General features: G+C 43.1%; 1 protein-coding gene across 12 annotated transcripts in view; it reads right to left on the minus strand.

Moving 5' to 3' along the window:
• mecom (MDS1 and EVI1 complex locus) overlaps window positions 1-25,349 on the minus strand; it is a 239,013-nt gene that overhangs the window by 158,939 nt on the left and 54,725 nt on the right. For all 12 annotated transcript variants that reach the window (XM_060834453.1, XM_060834462.1, XM_060834461.1 and 9 more), the window contains exons 3-4: window positions 10,021-10,123; window positions 5,242-5,440 (exon numbers count right to left, since the gene is read on the minus strand). In XM_060834453.1, coding sequence (XP_060690436.1) covers window positions 5,242-5,440; window positions 10,021-10,069 — 248 coding nt within the window. In that variant the 5' untranslated portion in view covers window positions 10,070-10,123. The remainder of the gene's footprint in view (window positions 1-5,241; window positions 5,441-10,020; window positions 10,124-25,349) is intronic.

The raw sequence follows: 25,349 nt of genomic DNA on the forward strand, positions 1-25,349 counted from the left end.
GTTTTTCTAGCACTTTCTCTTTTGTAACGGCAACCATATTCAACTCAGCCCCCTGACTCCCTTTAATTGTTGGGATATTACTTATGTCTTCCACTGTGAAGACTGACGCAAAATACTTATTACGTTCTCCAGCTATTTCCTTATCTCCCATCACAAGGCTTCCAGCATCAGTTTGAAGTGGCCCAATGTCTACTTTTGCCTGTCGTTTGTTTCTTATGTATAGAAAGAAACTTTTACTATCATTTCTAATATTATTGGCTAGCCTACCTTCATATTTGATCCTCTCCTTCCTTATTACTCTCTTTGTTATCCTCTGTTTGTTTTTGTAGCCTTCCCAATCTTCTGATTTCCCACTGCTCTTGGCCACTTTATAGGATCTCTCTTTTTCTTTAATACATTTCCTGACTTCCTTTGTCAGCCATGGCTGTCTAATCCCTCCCCGGATAATCTTTCTTTTCTTGGGGATCAACCTCTGTACAGTGTCCTCAATTATACCCACAAACTCCTGCCATTTTTGCTCTACTGTCTTCCCTGCTAGGATCTGCTTCCAGTCTATTTTCGTCAGGTTCCCTCAGAGCCAGCTCCCAGAGTGAACAGAACCTCTGACAGTCCTACTTATATCTGTCAGCTAGGGCTTCCTGATTGAGCCAGATTAACAGTCCCAATTAGGGACCTCATATTCTATGAGGTCCACCTGGCTGACCTCATTACAATCACTAGATCCCTCTCCCTCTGAGTCTGAGGACATAGGCCGGTTATGTTTTCTGTGGCTCGTCCTGGGGTGTTTTAGCACCGGGTCAGGTTCCTCCGACTGTCTCTGATACAGGCGGCATGTAACACACAGGAGCTCGCCTCTTGCGCACAGAGCGTCTCGGAAAAAATTCATTCCTTTGTTCATGTGGCAAAGGCATCGAGGCAGTGACATCCACCTTGTCCATTTCAGATTTTGAGTTATCTTCAACGGTTTGATGGAGAGGGAGAACCCACCGATTCTAATCCTTCAACAACTACATTGAATCTATTTTCCCAGTACTTCATCCTTCTTCCCTCTTTACTCTCTTTTAGTTCCTTATAATTTGATAAGCCGATTAATTTGCCCCCTCAAGCTGCTGAGGAGCCAGGTAGGTCTTGCGCCTGCATGGTTTGTGAGTTTGCAGCTTTCACAAGGTCCACCGAACTGAACTTTATCCATCACTGGACCTGGCCTCACATTGACCATGCCTCTTACACATGCAGGGCCATTCCCATGGTTACTACACTTAACTTTGTCTCTCTCATTTAGAGGAGTCTTGTGTCCGACACTGGCGTTCCTGGTGCCTTTTCACCCTTCCTCCCCTGGTCTGGAAAGATCAGATTTAACTGTTGTGGAGTTTTCTCCCCATTAGCAACTCTGCTGGTGCTATCCCTGCAGTTACATAAGGGATGGTCCCATAATCAAATAGGAACTGGGACAGTTTGATATCTAGTGAAGCCGAAGGCTGTTTCTTTAAGCCTGCCTTCAAAATTTGCACTGCTCTTTCTGCCAGACCATTGGATAATAGATGGAATGCAGCTGTCCTTATATGCTGAATATCATTCAACTTTCGGAAATGCTTAAATTCCCTGCTGATAAATGATGGCTTGTTATCTGTGACCAACACTTCCAGGAGCTTGTGTATTGCAAAAGATGCACACATTTTTTTACTGTTGTTGTGCCTGTGTTTGACGAATTGTCACAAAACTCGTCTTTTCCAAAAGCTGTTCCTTTTCTCAAGGATACTGTGTCCTTGACCTTTTTCAGAGGGGTCATAAACAGTCCAGGCTCCAAATTGGCTGGGATGGCATAGCGATGAAAGGGGTATTGGGTGGTCAAATTGTTTATAAGTAAACCGAGGAGAATTTAGGCCACACATTTCATGCTTTCGAAGTAACCTGTATGATGAAAGGGGAGTGGTCAGTCCTGAAAGCTGAAGTCTTGTTTGTGTCAGTGCAGCAGGGGGCTGTGTGAAAACAGGCTGCTAGATTCTCTCTCCTTCTGCCCTTCTAACTCTGGCCCGTAACCTTTTGTTTCATCTTTGCTCTGTGTTTAAGGGGTTTGTTTAATGGGACTATTGTACATATTTTTTGGAACAGCATAATTAAGTCTGGGATTGACATGCAATGCCTTCCGTACAGCATCAGGGTAGTAAGAGCTCATAGATGGCCCAATGGAAAGTTAGCATTAAGGCACTTTACCTGAATGCTCATAGTATTCGTAACAAAGACGATGAATTAACGGTAGTTTGCGTACTGGCAGCATCTACAATGGCTTGCCAGCCTAGATCCTGAAGAAAATGTTAAACATTTGGCCGAGGTTTAGTTTTGTTATGGGGTTTTGTTTGTGGGCTGAGGTGAAGTCCCTCTGTTCATCATTTGTCCTGAGTGAGGCCTTTACACAAGTGCAGATCCCCAGGCTCGGTCGGTTTGGAGAGGGTGTCCACTTCAATCAGAATACCCTGCAACTCGTATGCTCCACGTGCCAGATTTCCCAATGATAAGGCCAGTTGTAGTGCCTGTTTTAAGTCCAGGTGGGCTTCAGCTAGTAGGTGCTTTTATGTTATTACATCATTAATCACAGATTCCAAATGCTCTCTCAACGTCTCACTAAAGATTAAACCAAAGTTCCATGCCTGTGCCAGCCATCTTAACTTTGTCAAAAATCCCAATATAGATTCCTGTGGTTCTTGAATTGCCAAGTAAAACTGAAATCATCTTAGATTTTGAGGAGGTTTGGGGTCGTAATATTTCTTAACTAAATCCATCAACTACTGAAAGGTTTCAGTAACTGGTGCCTCAGAAAACGTTAGACTCTTAATAAAACAAAACAAACTGTGGGTCCACAAGCTGTCAGGAGAATTATCTGTTGCTTTTCATCTGCCCGAACATTATTTGCCTGGAAAACATACTGGGGTCAGTCTTAGATAGCAATATTGAATGATTCAAGCTTCTCAAATAACAGCGTGATGTCAGAAATGCTTTCCCAACTGAAAGACAAATGTTGACAGCAAATTTCTTCAGGACTGTGCTCTACTCTCATCGCCACTGAAATAGCTCCACAGTGGCCAGTATCCCATCACCAAGACCCACTTTATTCACACGGGGAGCATCCTTGTCACCAATCCACTTCCTCAGAGCCAGCTCTCAGAATGAACAGAATCTTTGACACTGTTGTTTACATCTGACAGCAAGGACTCCCTTATTGGACAAACCAGATTAACAGCCTCAATCAGGGAACTCACATTCTATGAGGTCCACCTGACTGGCCTCATTATAATCACTACAACTTCCACCTCCTCAGGGATAAAAGGGGTGGGCACCAAATTGCATCCCATAAAAGATTTTAAATAACTAAGAAGGCTCTAACATTTTAGCACATTCCTGATCATTTAAGTTTTTTTAAAATTTTGTTTTAATGTGTGTTTGCTCTGACATAATAATCAAAGACCATGTGGGATTAAATATCTTTGATTAAAGCAAAATTCTGCACATGCTGGAGATCTGAAATAAAAGCAGAAAACGGTCAGGTTTGGCAGCATCTGTGGACAGAGAAACAGTTAATGTTTCAAGGCCGCCTGACTCTTCCTCTGTCTTCTGAACTGAAACATGAACTCTGTTTTTGTCTCAATAGAATCAAACCTGCTGAGTTTCTTTAGCATTTTTCTGTTTTTATATCTTCAAACTTTAGTTGATTACCAATCTGTGTGAGCACAGGTAATCACTCCAACTCTCATTTTCTTCACAGTTTTGAGCAGAAATTTGGAAAGTTGAGACAGCAAGTCTCAGGGTCTTTGACTGGGGTGTGGGGCACAGTAAGTTATTCAAGGGATACTGTCCCTTATCCGGTCAGACACAAGTGAGTAGCTTCTTGGAAGTGCTTCCAGAGATGCTCATAGCTGCTATGTTTCCATAATTCTCAGACTTTCTATGTTTCTTGGCTTATTTTACTGCTGAACTTTGATAAGTAATAAAAAAAAGTGTGTTTACACAATTATTAATGTTTATATTCTAACCCAAGTAGTTACTGAGCTTCCAGTCAATTGTGTCCTTATGACTAGGCCTCACCTGCATGCTGTCTTCAGCAGTACAGACATCTTAGTCCTACCCAGACTGCTGATTGACAAGTTGAGAAGTAAAGCAGCTTGTTTTACATTCTTTAACTCAAGGATTCTAGGCAGTACTGAAAGTGGATTGTTTTGACTCTGGTGCTCTAGAAGTGTTTGTAACTTTAAAGCCCTCTTTAGTTATGTTTAGTAACCAACACCACTGAGTTTGCCATCTAAATATAGATTTCATACATTTTATTGGCAACACAGAATATAATTTAAAAGGTGCAGAGGAGATTTACCAGGATGTTGCCTGCTCTGGAGGGAAGGTCTTATGAGGAAAGGCTGAGAGACTTGGGTCTGTTCTCATTGGAAAGAAGTTGGATAAGAGGGAATTTGAGAGAGACATACAAGATGATCAGAGGATTAGATAGGGTGGATAGTGAAAGTCTTTTTATGAGGACGATGACGTCAGGTTGTAGGAGAGGGCATAGCTGCAAACTGAGGGGTGATAGATTTAAGACAGATGTCAGAGGAGGTTCTTTACTCAGAGAGTGGTAAGGGAGTGGAATGCCCTACCTGCTAATGTCATTAACTCAGTAATAGTAGGGAGATTTAAACAATCCTTGGATAAGCATATGGATGATGATGGGATAGTGTAGAAGGGCTTAGATTAGTTCACAGGTTGGCGCAACATCGAGGGCTGAAGGGCCTGTTCTGTGCTGTATTGTTCTATGTTGTATGTTCTATGATTTAAAATAATATTTAAATCAATAAAATAACAAAATATTTTTGAATACTATGGCTGTTCATGAACACGATAAAACCATCCCTGGCAATGTAATTTTTGAACTCCCATCATCCTGTTTATCAGACACACATTCCCTCCGAATAGGGAACAACTCTAAGGTACAGAACCTGCTTTCAGGGAGAAAATACAGAGATGTTTTTTCCTGAACTTTTCACAAGTGGTTCTTGCTAGAAAATAGAATGATGTAAACTTTTCTGTCAAACATTGAGGAGTCAACATTTGTTGATAGAGAGGGGCTGAGTCACGGGGTTCATCCTTCAGAAACTATATTTTCCCAAATGTTTGTAGGTGGCCAGAGGAATCGTATGTTCAATTACTGTACCAAAGACAACCCAGTACTCAAAGAATTAGCTGAATTGCTGCACTCACCTTTGAGCATCTGGGTATACACCGTCACACTCTTTACACTCGTGAAGCTCATCTTCGCCATTCAACTTCGGTTTGAAATCTTCATTTACCATAGAGAATGTGGTGGAGGAATTGTTGCAGGTAAACTTCTGGTGATCTATCAGCTCTGCTTTGCATTCAAAGAGCTTATTGCATTCAACACACCGATATTCACGCTCCTCTGAAACATTGAAACACCATCTTATAAAGTTGAAACTATGTTCATCTGAACTTTAAGACTTAATAACTTCAATTAATTATTATCAGTAAGGGATGTGGTAAAGTCCATTTCGCAAGCAGGAGAGTTAATCATTCCTCTCAATTAATGAGACCACATGATGTTTTATAAGGCTATTAGTAAATAATCAATTACAGATAGCCAATGAATGATAATGAATCTCAGTCATACACAATTCATGGTTCATGTAACCTTCCCACTCCTCTTGAAATCTAATCGAAGTTCAGGTTGTTCCTGAAAGCAACTCTGGCAGTTCACGTTCACACTCCAAAGTCACCAATAAAAATGATGAGTTGTATTGTGTTTTTACTTTATAAGCTTATTTTTTAATAATCCAATAATGCATCCTGTATAAAATGAACCGATATATTTTTCTATTCATTATAAGTATTTGAGGTGGGTTTTTTGGCACGTGAGAAGCAATGTTAACATGTTTCAACTGGGCCCCTTCATAAAGAATGGACATAACTTAATCAAAATGACTAGCAACTAAATACAGGCATAAGGTACCGACCAAGAATAAATACTGAAATGGTCAAAGGGGCCAGTAACCACATCAAAGAGTACCCGAGTCTGGTAAGTGCATTTAAATAACCTGGAGGACCAATGATATTATTGAAAGTTTACTGTATCTTCTGTCTACCTTCCAATCCTGTTCAACCATGAATCTCATATAAATTTATCACATGCTATCAGAGGTGGATTTTTTGTACATTTCTTTCACTTTTCCTCAGAACACTTTCATCTAGAGTTGGCAGTGTTACTTTAAATTAGCATGAAACATAATTCAGGCCATTCCGATAGTAAGTTTTCTGCTTGAAACTTATGCCAGATGCCTGATGCCAGAGCTACATTTTTGGATTTCATCAGCAGAGAAAACCTTCATTGGCTTTCCCTGCTTCAGATTCAAGCAGCTCCCTGGAGAAGCGAGCCAGTTATTCAGAGTCATGTCTGAGCAAACTATGCCACCCAACCCTCTTTTCTGAAAAAAGAAATTGCTTGTATCTTTTTGCCAAGACATGATTATAAGCAGATTTGGGGTTTCAATTTTCTGTACACAGTTATATTAAGTGTCTTTTATTGCAAAAGTTTTTTTTGTTGATCTTTCACAATTAAACTGCTTTTTTTTCAAAGTGCAGTTCCAAAGACATTTTCTAACACAATGAGAAATTAATTTGACTTACTTCAAAAAAAGCACATCTACCAAGAAAAAGGTGACTTCATATGGTTACAAAGGGAAGGAAGTCAATTTATTACACAGCTACTTACAAAACAAGCAGTCACTGACAGGATCAATGGCTCATGGCCTTTAATATCTCCAAGAATGGTTCTTATGAAGAAGAGCATAGACCAACTGAGTGTATTGTGTCAGCAATACATGCAAACTGCTAAATACTGGATAATTAATCTTCTGTTTTCATCACAGTTGTACAGGTTATTTAAAATGCAACTTCAGGCACAAGAGTAATATTTTAATCCAACCACATGCTACATCAAAAGGGACATGCAGTACTGGCCACTGGAAGAACAAAGAAAAAAAACAGCCACTACTGGCATGAGCACTGCTCTATTTCCACACAACCAAGACCATGCTATTCAGGGGGACAAGATGTTCTGCCACAGTTGAGTCAAGGGATGGAGAGTTTTACTCCCCACACCCCCAACCCCCTGCTTAGACACCATTGACTATGAATCAGAGTCAGAATGGATAATTAATTTTATTTCAATTCTGACAGTAGCAAAATGTGTAAGAGTCTCCTCTTCCTGTCAACAATATAGTTTGTTCCACACAAGTAAATTAAAATCTCTTCATTGTAGCTCACTGAGCATCTTGGTTCCATTCGGGTGGCATGGTGGCTCAGTGGTTAGCACTACTGCCTCCCAGTACCAGGGACCCAGGTTTGATTCCAATCGTGGGAGACTGTGTGCAGTTTGCATATTTTCCTTGTGTCTATGTGGTTTTCCTCCAGGTGCTCCAGTTTCCTCCCGCAATCCAAAGATGTACAGTTTTGGTGAATTGGCCATGTTAAATTGCTATTAGTGTTCAGGGATGTGTGGGTTAGGTACATTAGTAAGGGGTAAATGTAGGGTAATAGGGGAATGGGACTGAGTGGGTTACTCTTCGGAGGGCCAGTGTGGACTTGCTGAGCCAAATGGCCTGTTTCCACACTGTAGGGATTCTATGATTAAGGGGCATGATTCTTCTTTCAAAATACTTTTTAACAAGCATTTAGTACAAGGTTAAGAAAATAGAACAATACATCACAGAACAGGCCCTTTGGCCCTCGATGTTGCGCTGACCTGTGAACTATTCTCAGCTCGATCCTTACACTATTCCAAAATCATCCATGTGCTTCTCTAAGGATTGTTTAAATCTCCCTAATGTGGCTGAGTTAACTACATTAGCAAGTAGGGCATTCCACACCCTTACCACTCTCTGCGTAAAGAACCTGCCTCTGACATCTGTCTTAAATCTATCACCCCTCAATTTGTAATTATGCCCCCTCGTACAAGCTGATGTCATCATCCTAGGATAAAGTCTTTCTCTGTCTACCCTATCTAATCCTCTGATCATCTTGTATGTCTCTATCAAATCCCCTCTTAGCCTTCTTCTCTCCAATGAGAACAAACCCAAGTCTCTCAGTCTTTCCTCATAAGACCTTCCCTCCAGACCAGGCAACATCCTGGTAAATCTCCTCTGCACCTTTTCCAATGTTTCCACATCCTTCCTGTAATGGGGCGACCAGAACTGTACACAACATTCCAAGTGTGGCCGCACCTGTGTTTTGTATAGTTGCAGCATGATATTACGATTCCGGAACTCAATCCCTCTACCAATAAAATCTAACACACCGTATGCCTTCTTAACAGCACTATCCATCTGTGTGGCAACTTTCAGGGTTCTATGCACATGGACTCCAAGATTCCTCTGCATATCCACACTACCAAGAGTCTTTTCATTGACCCAGTACTCTGCCTTCCTGTTATTCTTCCCAAAATGCATCACCTCACATTTATCTGCATTGAACTCCATTTGCCACCTCTCAGCCCAATTCTGCAGTTTATCCAAGTTCCCCTGCAACCTGTAACATTCTTCCAAACTGTCCACTACTCCATAGACTTTACTGTTGTCTGCAAATTTACTAATCCATCCACCTATACCTACGTCTAAGTCATTTATAAAAATGACAAACAGCAGTGGTCCCAAAACAGATCCTTGTGGCACACCACTAGTAACCAGACTCCAGGCTGAATATTTTCCATCAACCACCACTCGCTGTCTTCTTTCAGAAAGCCAGTTTCTAATCCAGACTGCTAAATCATCCTCAATTCCATGCCTCTGCATTTTCTCCATCAGCCTACCATGAGGAACCTTATCAAAGGCTTTACTAAGGTCCATTTATATCACATCAACTGCCCTACCCTCATCTACATGCTTGGTCACCTTCTCAAAAAACTCAATGCATTTATTGGACATTGGACTTTATAAAAACAGGGAAAACACAATGCATTTTTATTCCCCTTAAAAGTTAGAACTATGGAAGTTTAGGGAAAGATTTAATCTTTATAAATGGTATTCTTGACATCACTGAATAGTTGAAGATAATCACTTGTGAGGTAGAATGCATTATAAGATTATTAAAATCCCTACAGTGTGGAAGCAGGCCACTTGGCTCATTGAATGCACACCAACCCTCCGAAGAACATCCCACCCAGACCCAACCCTCCACCCTATTCCCGTAACCCCACACCTACCATGGCAAAATAACCTGGACACTATGGACAATTTAGCATGGCCAATCCACCTAACCTTTGGACTGTGGGAGGAAACTGGAGCATCTGGAGGAAAGCCACACAGACACAGGGAGAACATGCAGACTCCACCCAGTCAGTTGTCCAAGGCTGGAATTGAATCCGGGTCCCTGGTGCAGTGAGGCAGCGTGTTAACCACTGAGGCGCCCTTAAAAATATATTATTTGGTCACTGAATTGTGAAAACACAATGCCACCATATATGGATCAAGCTCCCTTAAAAATTGTTGTTACATTCAAACAAACGTGCCCATTTTCCAATGTTCCAAGATCATGAAATAAATGCAGTTTTGCAGATGTTTGCAATCAGTGGAGCAGTTTTGCAGCTGGTCAATGAAAGTACTTGCAAATGAATTGCTTTTGTTGACCAGAATTGAATTGAATGGAAAACATGAAATCTCTGTGTGGCCCCAATTTGAACATGTAAGAGAAATTGACAACTGCAGACGTTGGAGATCAGAGTTGAGAGTGTGCTGCTGGAAAAGCACAGCAGGTCAGGCAACATCGGAGGTGCAGGAGAATTGATGTTTCAGGCATAAGATTCCTGAAGAAGGGCTTATGCCTGAAACGTTGCTTCTCCTGCTCCTCAGATGCTGCCTGACTTGCTGTGCTTTTCAGCACTACACTCTCGACCTGGTTAAGACATGTACTTTGCACTGATTTGTGCTGTTGCTGCAGTGTGATGAGGTTATGACAGTGACAGTTACTCACCATGTATCTCTGGAGCCATTGTCTCTTGTGAGTAGCCTTCACTCTTCATCAACACTAAGAGCTCCTCCCCAGGGCTAATGTCTCGTATAATTCTGTAAAAAATCTGGATTGAAGAAAAAGCCTATGGTAAGTGTGGATGGAAGCATTGGTCTGTAAGATTGACAAGATATCATTGTTCAAAAATATAGTGACAGTCAGCTTCTTTCATTTAGCTCTGCTACATGTTGGCTCTTGCTCAGTCTTTCAAGTATCTAAAAGATAGATTTTCGTTATTTAAACGCGGGCTCCGAGTTTTAGGCCTCAGTCTCTCGGAAGACTTCGCGACGGCTGGTGGGTAAGTTTGGTCGTTTATTTAATAGTTAAAAGTTTAAAGTTTTCCTTTAAAAAAGCGGTAGCAGACCCGGAAGGCGCGCTAGGTTACCTGGGTAAGGTTTTTTTTCTCTCCCCTTATTTAAACGCGCAGGCGAGTCACCCGAGGCACTACACGAGTAGTGCCTCCCACCCTTCCACCTCCTCTAACCTAATAATAAGACCAATTGTGACTAGCGGGTAAGTGCTGCATTTTCCTTGTTTGTTTCTTTAGATTTAGTTGGTTTTTGTTGTTTTTTTTAAGGAAAGCTTACTTTTAGAGGGATGGCAGTGCAGAGAGGGCAATGTTCCTCTTGCAACATGTATGAGGTGAGGGAAGCCATTAGCGTCCCTGCTGAGTACACTTGCAAGAAGTGCACCCATCTCCAGCTCCTCCAAACCCGTGTTAGGGAACTGGAGCTGGAGTTGGATGAACTGCGGATCATTCGGGAGGCAGAGGAGGTCATAGATCGGCGCTTTAGGTAAGTAGTTACTCCGAAAGTTCAAGATAGATGGGTGACAGTGAGGGGGAGTGGGAGGAGGAAGCCAGTGCAGGGACCCCCTGCGGTCATTCCCCTCAAGAACAAGTATACCATTTTGGATACTTGTGGGGGGGATGACTTACCAGGGGCAAGCAACGAGGTTCAGGCCTCTGGCACGGAGCCTGGCCCCATTGCTCAGAAGGGTAGGGTGGAGAAAGGTAGAGCAATTGTTCTTGGGGACTCGATAGTGAGGGGTACAGACAGACGGTTTTGTGGGGGCGACAGGGACTCACGTTTGGTATGTTGCCTCCCAGGTGCAAGGGTACGTGATGTCGCTGATCGTGTTTTCCGGGTCCTTAAGGGGGAGGGGGAGCAGCCCCAGATCGTGGTCCACGTTGGCACCAACGATATAGGTAGGAAGAAGGGTGAGGATGTCAGACAGACTTTCAGGGAGCTAGGTTGGAAGCTCCGAGTTAGAACAAACAGAGTTGTAGTCTCTGGTTTGTTACCCGTGCCACGTGATAGAGAGTCGAGGAATAGGGAGAGAGAGCAGTTAAATGCGTGGCTACAGGGATGGTGCAGGAGGGAGGGATTCCGGTTTCTGGACAACTGGGGTCCTTTCTGGGGAAGGTGGGACCTCTATAAAAAGGATGGGCTACACCTGAACCTGAGGGGCACCAGTATCCTTGGGGGGAGGTTTGCTAGTGCTCTTTGGGAGGGTTTAAACTAACTCTGCAGGGGCATGGGAACCAGGACTGTAGCTTTAGGGTACAGGACCTTGAGTGTAGGGAGGTTAGGAATAATGCAGCGATCTCTAAGGAGGGTGCCTGTAACCAGAAAGGTGGATTGAAGTGTGTATACTTCAATGCCAGAAGTATAAGGAATAAGGTAGGTGAACTTGCAGCGTGGGTTGGTACCTGGGACTTCGATGTTGTGGCCATTACAGAGACGTGGGTAGAACAGGGACAAGAATGGCTGTTGCACGTTCCAGGGTTCAAATGTTTTAGTAGGATCAGACATGGGGGTAAAAAAGGGGGAGGCGTGGCATTACTTGTCAAAGACAGTATCACAGCAGTGGAATGGACGATGGAAGAGGACTTGCCATCTGAGGTAGTTTGGGCTGAGGTTAGAAATAGGAAAGGTGCGGTCACCCTGTTAGGTGTTTTCTACAGGCCTCCTAATAGTCCTAGAGAAGTAGAGGATAATATTGCGAGGATGATTCAGGAAAAGAGTGAAGGTAGCAGGGTGGTTGTTATGGGGGACTTTAACTTCCCAGATATTGACTGGGAGAGCTATAGCTCGAGTTCATTAGATGGGTCGGTGTTTGTACAATGTGTGCAGGAGGGTTTCCTGACACAATATGTCGACAGGCCAACAAGAGGGGAGGCTATATTGGATTTGGTTCTAGGTAATGAACCAGGCCAGGTGTTAGACTTGGAGGTAGGTGAGCACTTCGGGGACAGTGACCACAACTCGGTGACTTTTACTTTAGTGGTGGAGAGGGATAATCGTGCGCCGCAGGGCAAGAGCTATAGCTGGGGGCAGGGAAATTATGATGCAGTGAGGCATGACTTAGGATGTGTGGATTGGAAAAACAGGCTTCAAGAGAAGAACACTAATGAGATGTGGGGATTGTTCAAGGAGCAGCTACTGCGTGTCCTCGATAGGTATGTACCAGTCAGGCATGGTGTAAAGGGCCTTGTGAGGCAGCCGTGGTTTAGTAAGGAATTGGAGTCCCTTGTGAAAGGGAAGAAGGCGGCATATGTAAAGATGAGGCGTGAAGGTTCAGTTGGGGCGATAAAGAGTTATGAGGTAGCCAGGAAGGATCTAAAGAGAGAGCTAAGAGAAGCGAGAAGGGGACATGAAAAGTCTTTAGCTGGTAGGATTAGGGAAAACCCAAAGGCTTTCTATAGGTATGTCAAGAATAAAAGGATGACTAGGATAGGAATCGGTCCAGTCAAGGATAGTAGTGGGAAGTTGTGTGTGGAGGCGGAGGAGATTGGAGAGACATTAAATCAGTACTTTTCATCAGTATTCACTCAGGAACAGGACACTGTTGCTGATGTGAATATGGAATCACAAATAATTAGAATGGATGCCCTGGAAATATGCAGGGAAGAGGTTTTGGGAATATTGGAAAGGATGAATATAGATAAGTCTCCTGGGCCTGATGGCATTTACCCCAGGATCCTATGGGAAGCTAGGGAGGAGATAGCAGAGCCATTGGCCTGGATTTTTATGTCGTCATTGTCAACGGGAATAGTACCAGTGGACTTGAGGATAGCGAATGTGGTCCCATTGTTCAAGAAAGGGAGTAGGGATAGCCCTAGTAACTATAGGCCAGTGAGTCTGACTTCAGTGGTGGGCAAAGTCTTAGAGAGAATGGTAAGGGATAAGATTTATGAACATCTGGGTAGGAATAACGTGATCAGGGATAGCCAGCATGGTTTTGTGAAGGGCAGGTCGTGCCTCACAAACCTTATTGAGTTCTTTGAGAAGGTGACTAAGGAAGTGGACGAGGGTAAAGCAGTAGATGTTGTGTATATGGATTTTAGTAAGGCGTTCGATAAGGTTCCCCATGGTAGGCTAATGCTAAAACTTCGGAGGTATGGCATTGAGGATACATTAGAGGTTTGGATTAGGAATTGGCTGGCTGGAAGGAGACAGAGGGTAGTAGTTGATGGATTCTGTTCATCTTGGAGCGCAGTTACTAGCGGTGTACCACAAGGATCTGTTTTGGGACCATTGCTTTTTGTTATCTTTATAAATGATCTAGAGGAAGGACTTGAAAGCTGGGTAAGCAAGTTTGCGGATGACACAAAAGTCGGTGGAGTTGTGGATAGTGAGGAAGGAAGTGGTAGGTTACAGCGGGATATAGATAAGTTGCAGAGCTGGGCGGAAATGTGGCAAATGGAATTCAATGTAGCTAAGTGCGAAGTCGTTCACTTTGGTAGGAATAACAAGATGATGGATTACTGGGCTAATGGTAGGCTACTTGGTAGTGTGGATGAGCAGAGGGATCTTGGTGTCTATGTACACAGATCTCTGAAAGTTGCCACCCAGGTAAATAGTGCTGTGAGGAAGGCATATGGTGTATTGGGCTTTATTGGCAGAGGAATTGAGTTCCGGAGTCCTGAGGTCATGTTGCAGTTGTATAAGACTCTGGTGAGGCCTCATCTGGAGTATTGTGTGCAGTTTTGGTCGCCATACTATAGGAAGGATGTGGAAGCTTTAGAACGAGTGCAGAGGAGGTTTACCAGGATGTTGCCTGGAATGGTAGGAAAATCTTATGAGGAAAGGCTGAGGCACTTGGGGCTGTTCTCATTGGAGAAGAGAAGGTTTAGGGGAGATCTGATAGAAGTGTATAAGATGATTAGGGGTTTAGATAGGGTAGATACTAAGAACCTTTTACCGCTAATGGAGTCAGGTGTTACTAGGGGACATAGCTTTAAATTAAGGGGTGGTAGGTATAGGACAGATGTTAGGGGTAGATTCTTCACACAGCGGGTTGTGAGTTCATGGAATGCCCTGCCCGTATCAGTGGTGAACTCTCCTTCTTTATGGTCATTTAAGCGGGCATTGGATAGGCATTTGGAAGTTATTGGGCTAGTATAGGTTAGGTAGGATTCGGTCGGCGCAACATCGAGGGCCGAAGGGCCTGTACTGCGCTGTATCCTTCTATGTTCTATGTTATGTCCATTTGTAAAATTGAAGTTACCAAACAAACACCAATAGAGAAATACTCTCTCACAATACTGACCTTCATTACCAATGAAAATTGGACAGTTTCTCACATGGGTCTGACCTGCAAAGTCAGATTTATCTTTGACTGTACATTGAAAATCCATCCTATAATACTTCATCACATGACCATTTCAAATGTTTCAAATACAAAGTAATTTCAGATCAAACTGGAAGCATTTACAACGTGCAAAGCAGGAGTCCCTTCTTTCACTGGATATGTTTCATCTGCCTGTATTGATGAGCTCTACTGTTGGGATCATCAGCACCTCAAAGTCAAAATATACAACAATGACATTACTTTATACAATGAGACTTATTTTGCATGTGAAGTATATTATACTAAAACCTCACATGCACTCTCTGAGTTGCCATAACCATAGTGTTTAAAATTAGGAAATGATTGGAAACGGTAAATAAACTTATTTTAAATAGCAGAATCCCGATCCTATCCACCTGCACATGCCAATCATATTCTGTTGTGACAGCTCAACTGACCATTAATTATTTGGCACCAACCTGCCCACTCCTTTATGATAGGGGTGAGCGCAGAAGTTGGGTGTGAGACTGGGAGTGGGGAGTGGGGGGGATAGCCACTACAACCTGTATAATGTGGCCATTTGCTGGTGTGGGACATGTAATATCCAGCCTAACAGATCTAACATCATAACAGGAAGACATTTAGCTTCACTCTTTAGAAAAGATTGATGTTGTTCCTGATTGCTGGTGTCTCTGTTTGACTTTTACCAGAACATTCAGGCTGTCAAAGTGTTTTATCATTCCACTATTCCTGCCACAATGTCAGCTGTAGTGCACTGGGACAGAGACAGAGACAGGGATATCCAGTCATGTCATGTTCTACCTGCAGAGATGTTTCCTGTATAGGTTTGTGAGGGATGACTCTTATGCTTTGTTTTGTAAGATCATTGACTTCATTGAGAAGAAGGGAGGATGTACAAAGATTGGGAGTTCCTTAGTTGAAAATTCCTGTGCTTTACTCTTCAATTATCTCATCAGGCAAACAGTATCAATATTGCTGAGTATGAGCTAGATGGCTTTTCAAAAGCTGCAAGATCCTCCTTACTAATATCTGGAGGTATGTGCCAAAATTGGAAGAACTTGCCAAACCAAGTCAAGCAACAGCTTGACATAATCATTTACAAAGAATCATACCTTCCAGATGATATCCCAGATATGATCACCAATAACCATAGTATGTCCCGACTCACTGATAGGATCGCTCCAGCTGGGGTGGCAGTACAGTGGTATGCAGTCAGGAAGGAGTTGCCCTGGGAGTTGTCACCATTGACTTTGGGCCTCATGAGGTTTCATGCCATCAAGGACTGAGTCTGTGGCAGGTGGTGATGGAACCAACAAATTGACAATGTGTACAAAGGAACCTTGATTATATGAACGACAAGGGGTGGGGGGGAGCGTTTCTTTCAGATAATCGAATGCTCCGATAATTGAATGCCGCAGAACACCGATTAGCCAAGCATCAGGACCTTGCGATCTTGGCCTGATAATCCAAAATTTGGATAATCAAAACTTGATTATCAAGGTTCCTCTGTATTTGAATTGTCTTCACCAACCTACCCATAGTAGATCAACAATCCATGGAGGTTATTAGGGAGTCCACGACCAATGGATCAGACCTAAACTCTGCAGTCCTAGCATATCCAGTCATGATGGTAGTGGGCAATCAAACATTTCACCGGGTGAGGAGGGTCCATAAATATCCCCATTCTCAATGACTGAAGACACAACATATCAGTGTAAAGGCAACACATACACCGTAATTTTCAGCCAGAAGTGCTGATTGGATGATCCATCTCGGCCTCCTCAAGTGGTCCCCAGCATCTCAGATACCAGTCTTCAGCAAATTCGCTTCACTTCATGTCGTATCCAAAAACGGTTGGATACTTTGGAAACTGCAAAGGCAATGGGCCCCAACAAATTTCTGGAAATAGTACTGAAGACTTGTGCTCAGTAATCTTCATATGGTCAGGAAGGAGAGACCACATTCAAAGTAAGTCACATAGTTTGGGGAACTTGGAGCCAGTGTCGGAATAGAAGTGTAAATCTTTCTTTCCTTTCTCTGTTTCAAAAGTTGAAAACTCAATAGATTATAGAAAAGATTAGTAAAGAGGCTGACTGAGCTGAGTGAGAGATAGTTGTTAATCACCTGAAACCTGAATGGGACCTAAATAGCAGTTAATTACTTGTGAAGCTTAACCAGTGTGAGTCATCCTGGCTCACGGTAGCTCAATTAAGATAGGGCCTGTGGAAAGCACACGATCAGGAAGGAGATAGCATGTCGGGAGTGAGACACAGTCCAAGTGAGTATATAATTAGGGGAATTTGGAGACAATGTGGGAATTTGCTGCAGAAGGCAGGTGCTGCTTATTTTGGCTCACACTTTGTAAGTTGTTTTTTTAAAAACAGGATAAATTGAGGCCCAGAATCAGGGCCCTATACAAGATTGACATCACAGGAAAGCCGTAAACCCATTGGTTAATGGTAGAAGCTAATTTGATTATTTATATTGGTTACTTTCAGATTGAAGGTAAGTAGGGGAAATATTTACAGGCTACAAACTAAAAGACCAGTACTATTTCCAAAATAAAAAAACATCAAGTTAAGAACTAAACAATTAAAAGACAGCTACCGTGACAGGTGATGTGTTGTAACTGCACGACTGGGAACTGGTGGACCCTGTTATGGTTAAAAGTGACCATATTTGCAACAAAAGTTGGTCAGTTGAGGAACTTTGGCTCAGAGTCAATGAGCTAGAGTCTGAGCTTTAAATAATCCGATACATCAGGGAGGGGGAAGAGTTACCTGGACATCATGTTTCAGGAGGAAAAAGTGAGGTCTGCAGATGCTGGAGATCAGAGCTGAAAATACGTTGCTGGAAAAGCACAGCGGGTCAGGCACCATCCAAGGAACAGGAAATTCGAAGGACTTATGCCCGAAACGTCGAATCCCCTGCTCCTTGGATGTTGCCTGACCTGTTGCGCTTTTCCAGCAACACATTTTCACATCATGTTTCAGGAGGCAGTCACACCCCTTAGATTAACTACCTTGAACTTGGCCAAGGGTCAGGGATAGGAGAGTATGACTGTGAATGAGGCAGGTAGAGGGATCCAGGAGGTAGTGCTGAAGGCGCCTCAGCCCCTCAGCTTGTCAAACAGGTTGGAGATTCTTGCCCCCTGTGTGGATGAGAGGTGGGGGGGGGTGCTTTAAGGAAGATGAGCAAACTGACCACAGCACTGTGGTACAGGGAACCATTTAAGAGGAGGGAGAAAAGAGAAATGTAGTTGTAATCGGGGATAGTATGATCAGGGAATTAGGCCTTGTTCCATATGGCCAAGATTGACAGTCCTGACAGCTATTGTCTGGCTTCAGATTATCTCATCAGTGCTGCAGAGGAATTTAGAGCAGGAGGGGAAAGATCCAATCATTGTGGTTCATGTAAGTACCAATGATACAGGCAGAAAGAGAAACAAGGCTCTGCTGAGGGAATATGAGCAGCTTGGGGCTAAATTAAAAAGCTGAACCAAAACCATAATAATCTCTGGATTACTACCTGAGCCAGAAGCAAATTGGAATAGGGTCAGCAAGATAAAAGATTGGTGTGGAGAAAATGGGTTCAAATTCATGGCACATTGGCACCAGTACAGAGGAAGCTGCTCCAATGGGCGGGGCTCCACCTGAATCAGGCTGGGACCAGAGTCCTAGTGAATCACATAACCAGGGATATGCAGTTTTAATTTGATTTGGTTTCTTACTGTAACGTATCAAAATACAGTGAAAAGTATTGTTTTGCATGCTAATCAGACAAATCATACCTTATAATAAGTATAACAGGGTAATAGAACATAATGCAGAATATAGCATTGCAACCACAGGGAAGGTGCAGAAAAAGATCAACTCGTATATATGACAGGCCTGTTCAGAAGTCTGATAACAGCAGGGAGAAAGCTGTCCTGAAATCTATTGGTATATATTTTCCAACTTTTGCATCTTCTGCAAGGTGGAAAAGAGTGGAAGAGAGCAAAACTGGGGTGGGAGGGGTCTTTGATTATGTTGGCTGCTTTCTTGAGGGAGTGGTTCAGTTGCATGGAACATTATGGAAAAAGCTGAAGGTTAGCAGGAAGCCACAGAATTGCTAAGTCTTTAAAACTAGCAGAGGACAACTAAAATGCAATAAGGTGGAGAAGAAGAAATTTGAGAGTAAGCTCTCTAGTCATAAAAGAGAAGATTGTAAGTTTTTTGGGTATCTGGACACTGGACCATTGAGGCTGGAGGAGTAATAATGGAGAACAAAGAAATGGCGGAGAACTGAGTAGGTACAGTGTACCAGTTTTCATAGTGGAACATATCAGTAGCACTCCAGAACTTCGACAGAGTCAGAGGAAGAGGAGATTGTAGTGGCCATCACCAAGGAGAATGTGCTGAGGAAGCTGAAAGGTCTGAAGGTGAATAAATCACCTGGACCCATGGTCTATGACTCTATGACTATACCCCAGGGTTCTGAAGGAGATAGCTGAGGAGATTGTAAATGCATTGATGGTGATCTTTCAAACATCATTGGAGTCAGGAAGGATCCTAGAGATCTGAAAAATGGCTGATGTAACCACTATTTAAGAAGGGAGACAAGACAAAAAAAACTGCAGATGCTGGAATTCAAAATAGACAGACAAAAGGCTGGAAGAACACAGAAAGTTAGGCAGCACCAGGAGGTGGAGAAGTCAACATTTCGGGTGTAACCCTTCTTCAGTCCTGCCTGTGTGTTAAGAAGGCAGGCAGAAGATAGGAAACTATAGGCCGGTTACCCTGACCTCGGTTGTTGATAAGATTTTAGAGTGCATTATTAAAGATGAGATTGTGAAGTACTTGGAACTGCACATAAAATAGGGCTGAGTCAGCTCAGTTTTGACAAGGGGAGATCATGCCTGTCAAATCTGTTAGAATTTTTTGCGCAAGTAATGTGCAAGTTATACAACAGAGAGCCAATGGATATGATCAACTGGGATTTCCAGAAGACCTTTGATAAGGTGCTGCACAGAAGGCTGCTAAATAACATAAGAGTCCATGGTTTTTGGGGTAAGGTACTGGCATAGATAGAGAAGTGGCTGACTGGCAGAAGGCAGAATGTAAAGGATCTATTTGGATCTGGAACTGAGGGCATTGTTGTTAAGTTTGCAGATGACACAAGGGTAGGTAGAGGGACAGATAATGTTGAGAGAATAGGGACGCTGTAGACAGACATGGGCAGGCTCGGAGAATGGGCAAAAAAGTGGCAGATGGAATACAATGTGGGAAAGGCTTTAGAAATCTAAAGTACAAAGGGACTTGGGAGTCCAAGTTCAGAATTCTCTTAAGGTTAACATCCAGGTTCAGTTGGCAGTTAGGAAGACAAATGCAATGTTAGCATTCATTTCAAGAGGGATGGAATACAAGAGCAAAGATGAACTGTTGAGGCTGTATAAGGCTCTAGTCAAACCACATTTGGAATATGGTCTGCGGTTTTGGGTCCTGTATCTAAAGAAACTTGTGTTGGCCTTGGAAGGAGATCCAGAGGAGGGTTTTAGATTAGATTAGATTAGATTACTTACAGTGTGGAAACAGGCCCTTCGGCCCAACAAGTCCACACCGACCCGCTGAAGCGCAACCCACCCATACCCCTACATTTACCCCTTACCTAACACTACGGGCAATTTAGCATGGCCAATTCACCTGACCCGCACATCTTTGGACTGTGGGAGGAAACCGGAGCACCCGGTGGAAACCCACGCAGACACGGGGAGAACGTGTAAACTCCACACAGTCAGTCGCCTGAGTCGGGAATTGAACCCGGGTCTCAGGCGCTGTGAGGCAGCAGTGCTAACCACTGTGCCACCGTGCCGCCCACGATGAACATTTGTGGGAAGTGGGCATTGCTGACTGAGCCAGCATTTATCACCCATCCCAAGTTGACCTTGAGAAGGTGGAATGAGCTGCATTTTGAATCACTACAGTCCACCTGCTTTAGTTGACACAAAAATTACCCCAACTTCCTAACTTGGTAGTTAGGAAGGCAAATACAATGTTGCCATTCATCTCCAAAGGACTAGAATATAAAAGCAGCAATGTACTTCTGAGACTTTATAAAGCTCTGGTCAGATCATACTGAAAGTACTGTGAGCAGTTTTGGGCCCCATACCTCAGGAAGGATGTACTGGCCCTGGAGGGGGTTCAGAGCAGATTCACAAGAATGACCCTAAGAATGAAAGGCTTAACATATGAGGAACGTTTGAGGACCGTGGGACCACACCTATTGGAGTTTAGAAAGATGAGGGGAGATCTGATTGAAACTTACAGGATATTGAATAGCCTGGACAGAGTAGATGTTGGGAAGATGTTTCCATTGGCAAGAGACTAGGACCCAAGGGCACAGTCTTGAAATAAAGGGAAGACTCTTTAGAATGGAGATAAGGAGAAACTTCTTCAGCCAGAGTGTGGTGAATCTGTGGAACTCATTGCCACAGAAGGTTGTGGGGCCAGGTCATTGAGTATATTTAAGACTGAGGTAGATAGGTTTTCAACCCCATTTTCCTGCTGTTTCACCATAACCTTTGATTCCCTTGGCAATCAAGAACCTATCAACCATGATTGAGTGGCAGAGCAGACTCAATGGGCCGAATGGACTAATTTCTGCTCCTATGTCTGATGGTCTAATGAAATTAGGAAGATTTTGACCCAGCGACATGAAGGAATGGCGATATAGTTTCAAGTAAGGATGGTGGAGGGAATTTGGAGGTGGTGGTGTTCCCAGACATCTACTGCATTTGTCCTTCTAGATGGAAGTGGTTGTGGGTTTGGAAGGTGCTATCTGAGGATCTTGCATGAAGTTCTGCAGTGCATCTTGTAAATAGCACATGTTGCTGCTCCTGAGCATCGGTAGAGGAGGGAGTGAATCCTTCTGGATGTGTTCCAAACAAGTTTCCATAATGATCCTCGGGATGAAGGGATTGACATATGAGGACTGGTTCTGTACTCAACGGAGTTTAGGAGGAAGGCGGGGGGGGGATCTGATTGAATCTTACAGAATACTTAGAGGCCTGGATAAAGTGGATGTGGAGAAGTGGTTTCCACTGATAGGTGAGTCAAGGAGCCAATGATACAGACTCAGGGTGAAGGGGCGACTATTTAGAACTGAGATGTGAAGGTATTTCCTTCAGCCACAGTGTAGTGAATCTATAGAACTCATTGCTACAAATGGGTGTGGAGGCCAAGGCTGTGTAAGACAGAGATAGATAGGTTCTTGATTAGCAGCGGGATCAAGGAGTACAGAGAGATTGCAGGAAAATTGAGTTAAGAGACATGGCAGCCATGATTGAATGGTGGAGCAGTCTCAATGGGCCAAATGGCCTAATTTTGGTTCTATATTTTATGGTATTATGATCCAGAATTTGCCATTCCCCTAGCCAAGCTCTCCCATTACAGTTACAACACTGGCATCTACCTGACAACGTGGAAAATTGCCTAGGTTTGCCTTGTTCATAAAAGGTAGGACAAATCCAACCCAGGCAGTTACCATCCCATCAGTCTACTCTTGATCATCAATAAAGTGATGGAAGGTGTCATCAATGGGATTCCCAAACAGCACCTGCTCAGTAATAACCTGTGCATGACACCCAGTTTGAATTCTGCCAGGGCAACTCAGCTCCTGACCTTATTATAGTCTGACACCAACTTGGACAAAAGTGCAAATCTCGAGGACAGAAAGTGAAGGTTACTGCCCTTGACATCACGGCTGAATGCGTCAAAGAGAAGCCTAGAAAACCTGGAGTTAATGGAAAACTCTCCATTGGCTGTAGTCATACAAAGGAAGATAGTTGTGTTTATTAGAGTCAATCATCTCAGCCACAGGCCATCACCACAGGCATTCCTCTGGGAAGTTTCCAAAGCCCAACCATCTTCAGCTGCTTCAATGACATTCCCTCCATTTTAATGTCAAAATTGAGGATGTGCATTCATCAGTGAACAATTTTCCACACCATTCATGACTCCTCATATTCTGAGACAGTCCATATTCAACAATGCCTTGGCAATATTCAGGGTTGGGCTGAAAAGTGGCAAGTTATAGTTGTGCTACACAAATGTCAGGCAGTGACCATCTCCAATAAGAGACGAGATAATCACCACCCCTTTGATAGTCAATCACATTACTATCACTGAATTCTCGACTATCAGCCACTGATCAGAAATGAATTGACTAGACATATAATTACTATGACTACAAGAGCCAGAGGCCAAGGATCCTTTAGCAAGTAACTCACTCCCTGACCTTCCAAAGCCAGACCACCATCTACAAGATCCACTCAAAAGTGTGATGTAATGAGTGGCAGATGAGTGTCAATGACACTCAACTTCTCAACAACCTTGTGAACAAAAGCTAATTTGCATCTTATCAAACACCATCAGCATTCTGCCTGAAAATAATGCTGAGACTGGAGATCTGAAATAAAAGCATGGTACTGCAGAAACTCAGCAGATCCAACAGCATCCTTTGAGAAAGAAAGAGCTAAGGTTTGGAGTCCAATATGATTCTTCCTCTAAACTTAAAGGATCTAGAATATGCTCGTTTTGCAGTGTTATAGAGGAGGATGAGAAGTGCGTGGAACAGATTGTGAGGTTGCCCAGAGCAAGGACAAAGGGAGTGCTTTCAGCGGTGAAAAAGCATCATTTTGGACCCTATCTATCAATTCTGTTTCTCTCTCGACACGGCTGCTGAGTTTCTCTAGCATTTTTAAAAATATTCCAACATTCATCAATAGGATGTGTTGCAAGAACTCACCAAGAGTCCTTCAACAGCACCTTCCAATCCCATGACCTCGAATGTCTAGAAGAACAAGAGCAGCAAATACATGGGAATGCTAGCCTCAAAGCCACTCACCATCCTGACTTGGAAACATAATATGGTTCAGTCACTGTCACTGGGTCAAATCCATGGGATTCCCTGCCTGATAGCACTGAGACTATATCGATACCATATGTACTGTAAAAGCTCACCATGCCTTCTCGAACAACTGGGATGAGCAAGCTATGCTGACGTAGCCAGAAATGCCCTCATTCTGTGATTATATTTTTAAAAATACAGGAGTAAATGTGGGACATATTGGAATCACAGGATGACAATGGAACCTGAAACGTTGAGGAAATGAGGCATAAATACATTTTTTTTCATTTTTCAATGGTCTCTGAAACAGGAGCTTAAGCTGGAGTCACTTTCATTTTCCAGAGGAGATGGGTCTGGATCCCAGAGGGTCCTTACACCATCCCGTGGCCAGATACATTTTAGCCATTATTTCCAGCCTTTTGACAAAGGAGTGCCACTGATTTGCCCAACCCACTAAAAATCTGTAATGCAAAGCTCCCCTTTAACCTCTAGGACATCAGGCAGGAAATATGTCTCAGTATTAGTTATACCCTTGATCAGCAACCAATAGCCCAATAATAAGGCTCAAAGTCACTAGACATTTCTTTCAAATTACCAAATAATAATACTCAGCAGTTTGAAATAAGACAACCATAAAATGTGTTTAAGCATCCAGTTGGAACCTGGTCATTTTTACTTTTTTGGTGAGAGTCATGGTCATAGAGTCATAGACCCATCCATGCTGACCAGATATCCCAACCCAATCTAGTCCCACCTGCCAGCACCCGGCCCATATCCTTCCAAACCCTTCCTATTCATGTACCATCACAATTGTACCAGCCTCCACCACTTCCTCTGGCAGCTCATTCCATACATGTACCACCCTCTGCGTGAAAAAGTTGCCCCGTAGGTCTCTTATATCTTTCCCCTCTCGCCCTAAATCTATGCCCTCTAGTTCTGGATCCCCGACCCCAGGGAAAAGACTTTGCCTATTTACCCTATCCATGCCCCTCATAATTTTGTAAACCTCTATAAGGTCACCCCTCAGCCTCCGACACTCCAGGGAAAATAGCCCCAGCCTGTTCAGCCTCTCCCTGTAGCTCAAATCCTCTAACCCTGGCAACATCCTTGCACATCTTTTCTGAACCCTTTTAAGTTTCACAACATCCTCCTTATGAAAAGGAGTCCAGAATTGCACACAATATTCCAAAAGTGTCCTAACCAATATCTTGTACAGCTGTATCATGTCCTCCCTATTACTACACTCAGTGCACTGACTAACAAAAGAGAGCAGTCCAAATGCCTTCTTCACTATCCTATCTACCTGCGACTCCACTTTCATGGAGCTATGAATCTGCACTCCAAGGTCTCTTTATTCAGGAACATTCCCCAGGACCTTATCATTAAGTGCATAAGTCCTGTCTTGATTTTTGTTTCGAAAATGCAGCACCTTGCATTTTTCTAAATAAAATTCCATCTGCCACTCCTCAGCCCATTGACCAATCTGATCAAGATCCGGTTGTATTCTGAGGTAACCTTCTTCGTTGTCCACTACACCTCCAATTTTTGTGTCATCTGCAAACTTACTTGCTGTACTTCCTGCATTCTTAACAAACAATTGCATTATAAAAGCAACATCAAATAATCAGGTCATCACAATGTGTTGTGTAACATGCACCAGCTCTCCACCAGGCCAACTCCTGAGCCAGCCACATTTATAAGCTTTGAAATCAAATTGCAAATCATGAAAACTGCACGATGCATTTGATAGTGTAGAAGATTTAATATGATTTGGAGATGCGGGTGTTGGACTGGGAAATACAAAGTTAAAG

The sequence above is a fragment of the Hemiscyllium ocellatum genome, chromosome 13 (assembly GCF_020745735.1).
Source record: "Hemiscyllium ocellatum isolate sHemOce1 chromosome 13, sHemOce1.pat.X.cur, whole genome shotgun sequence".
Classification (NCBI taxonomy): domain Eukaryota; kingdom Metazoa; phylum Chordata; class Chondrichthyes; order Orectolobiformes; family Hemiscylliidae; genus Hemiscyllium; species Hemiscyllium ocellatum.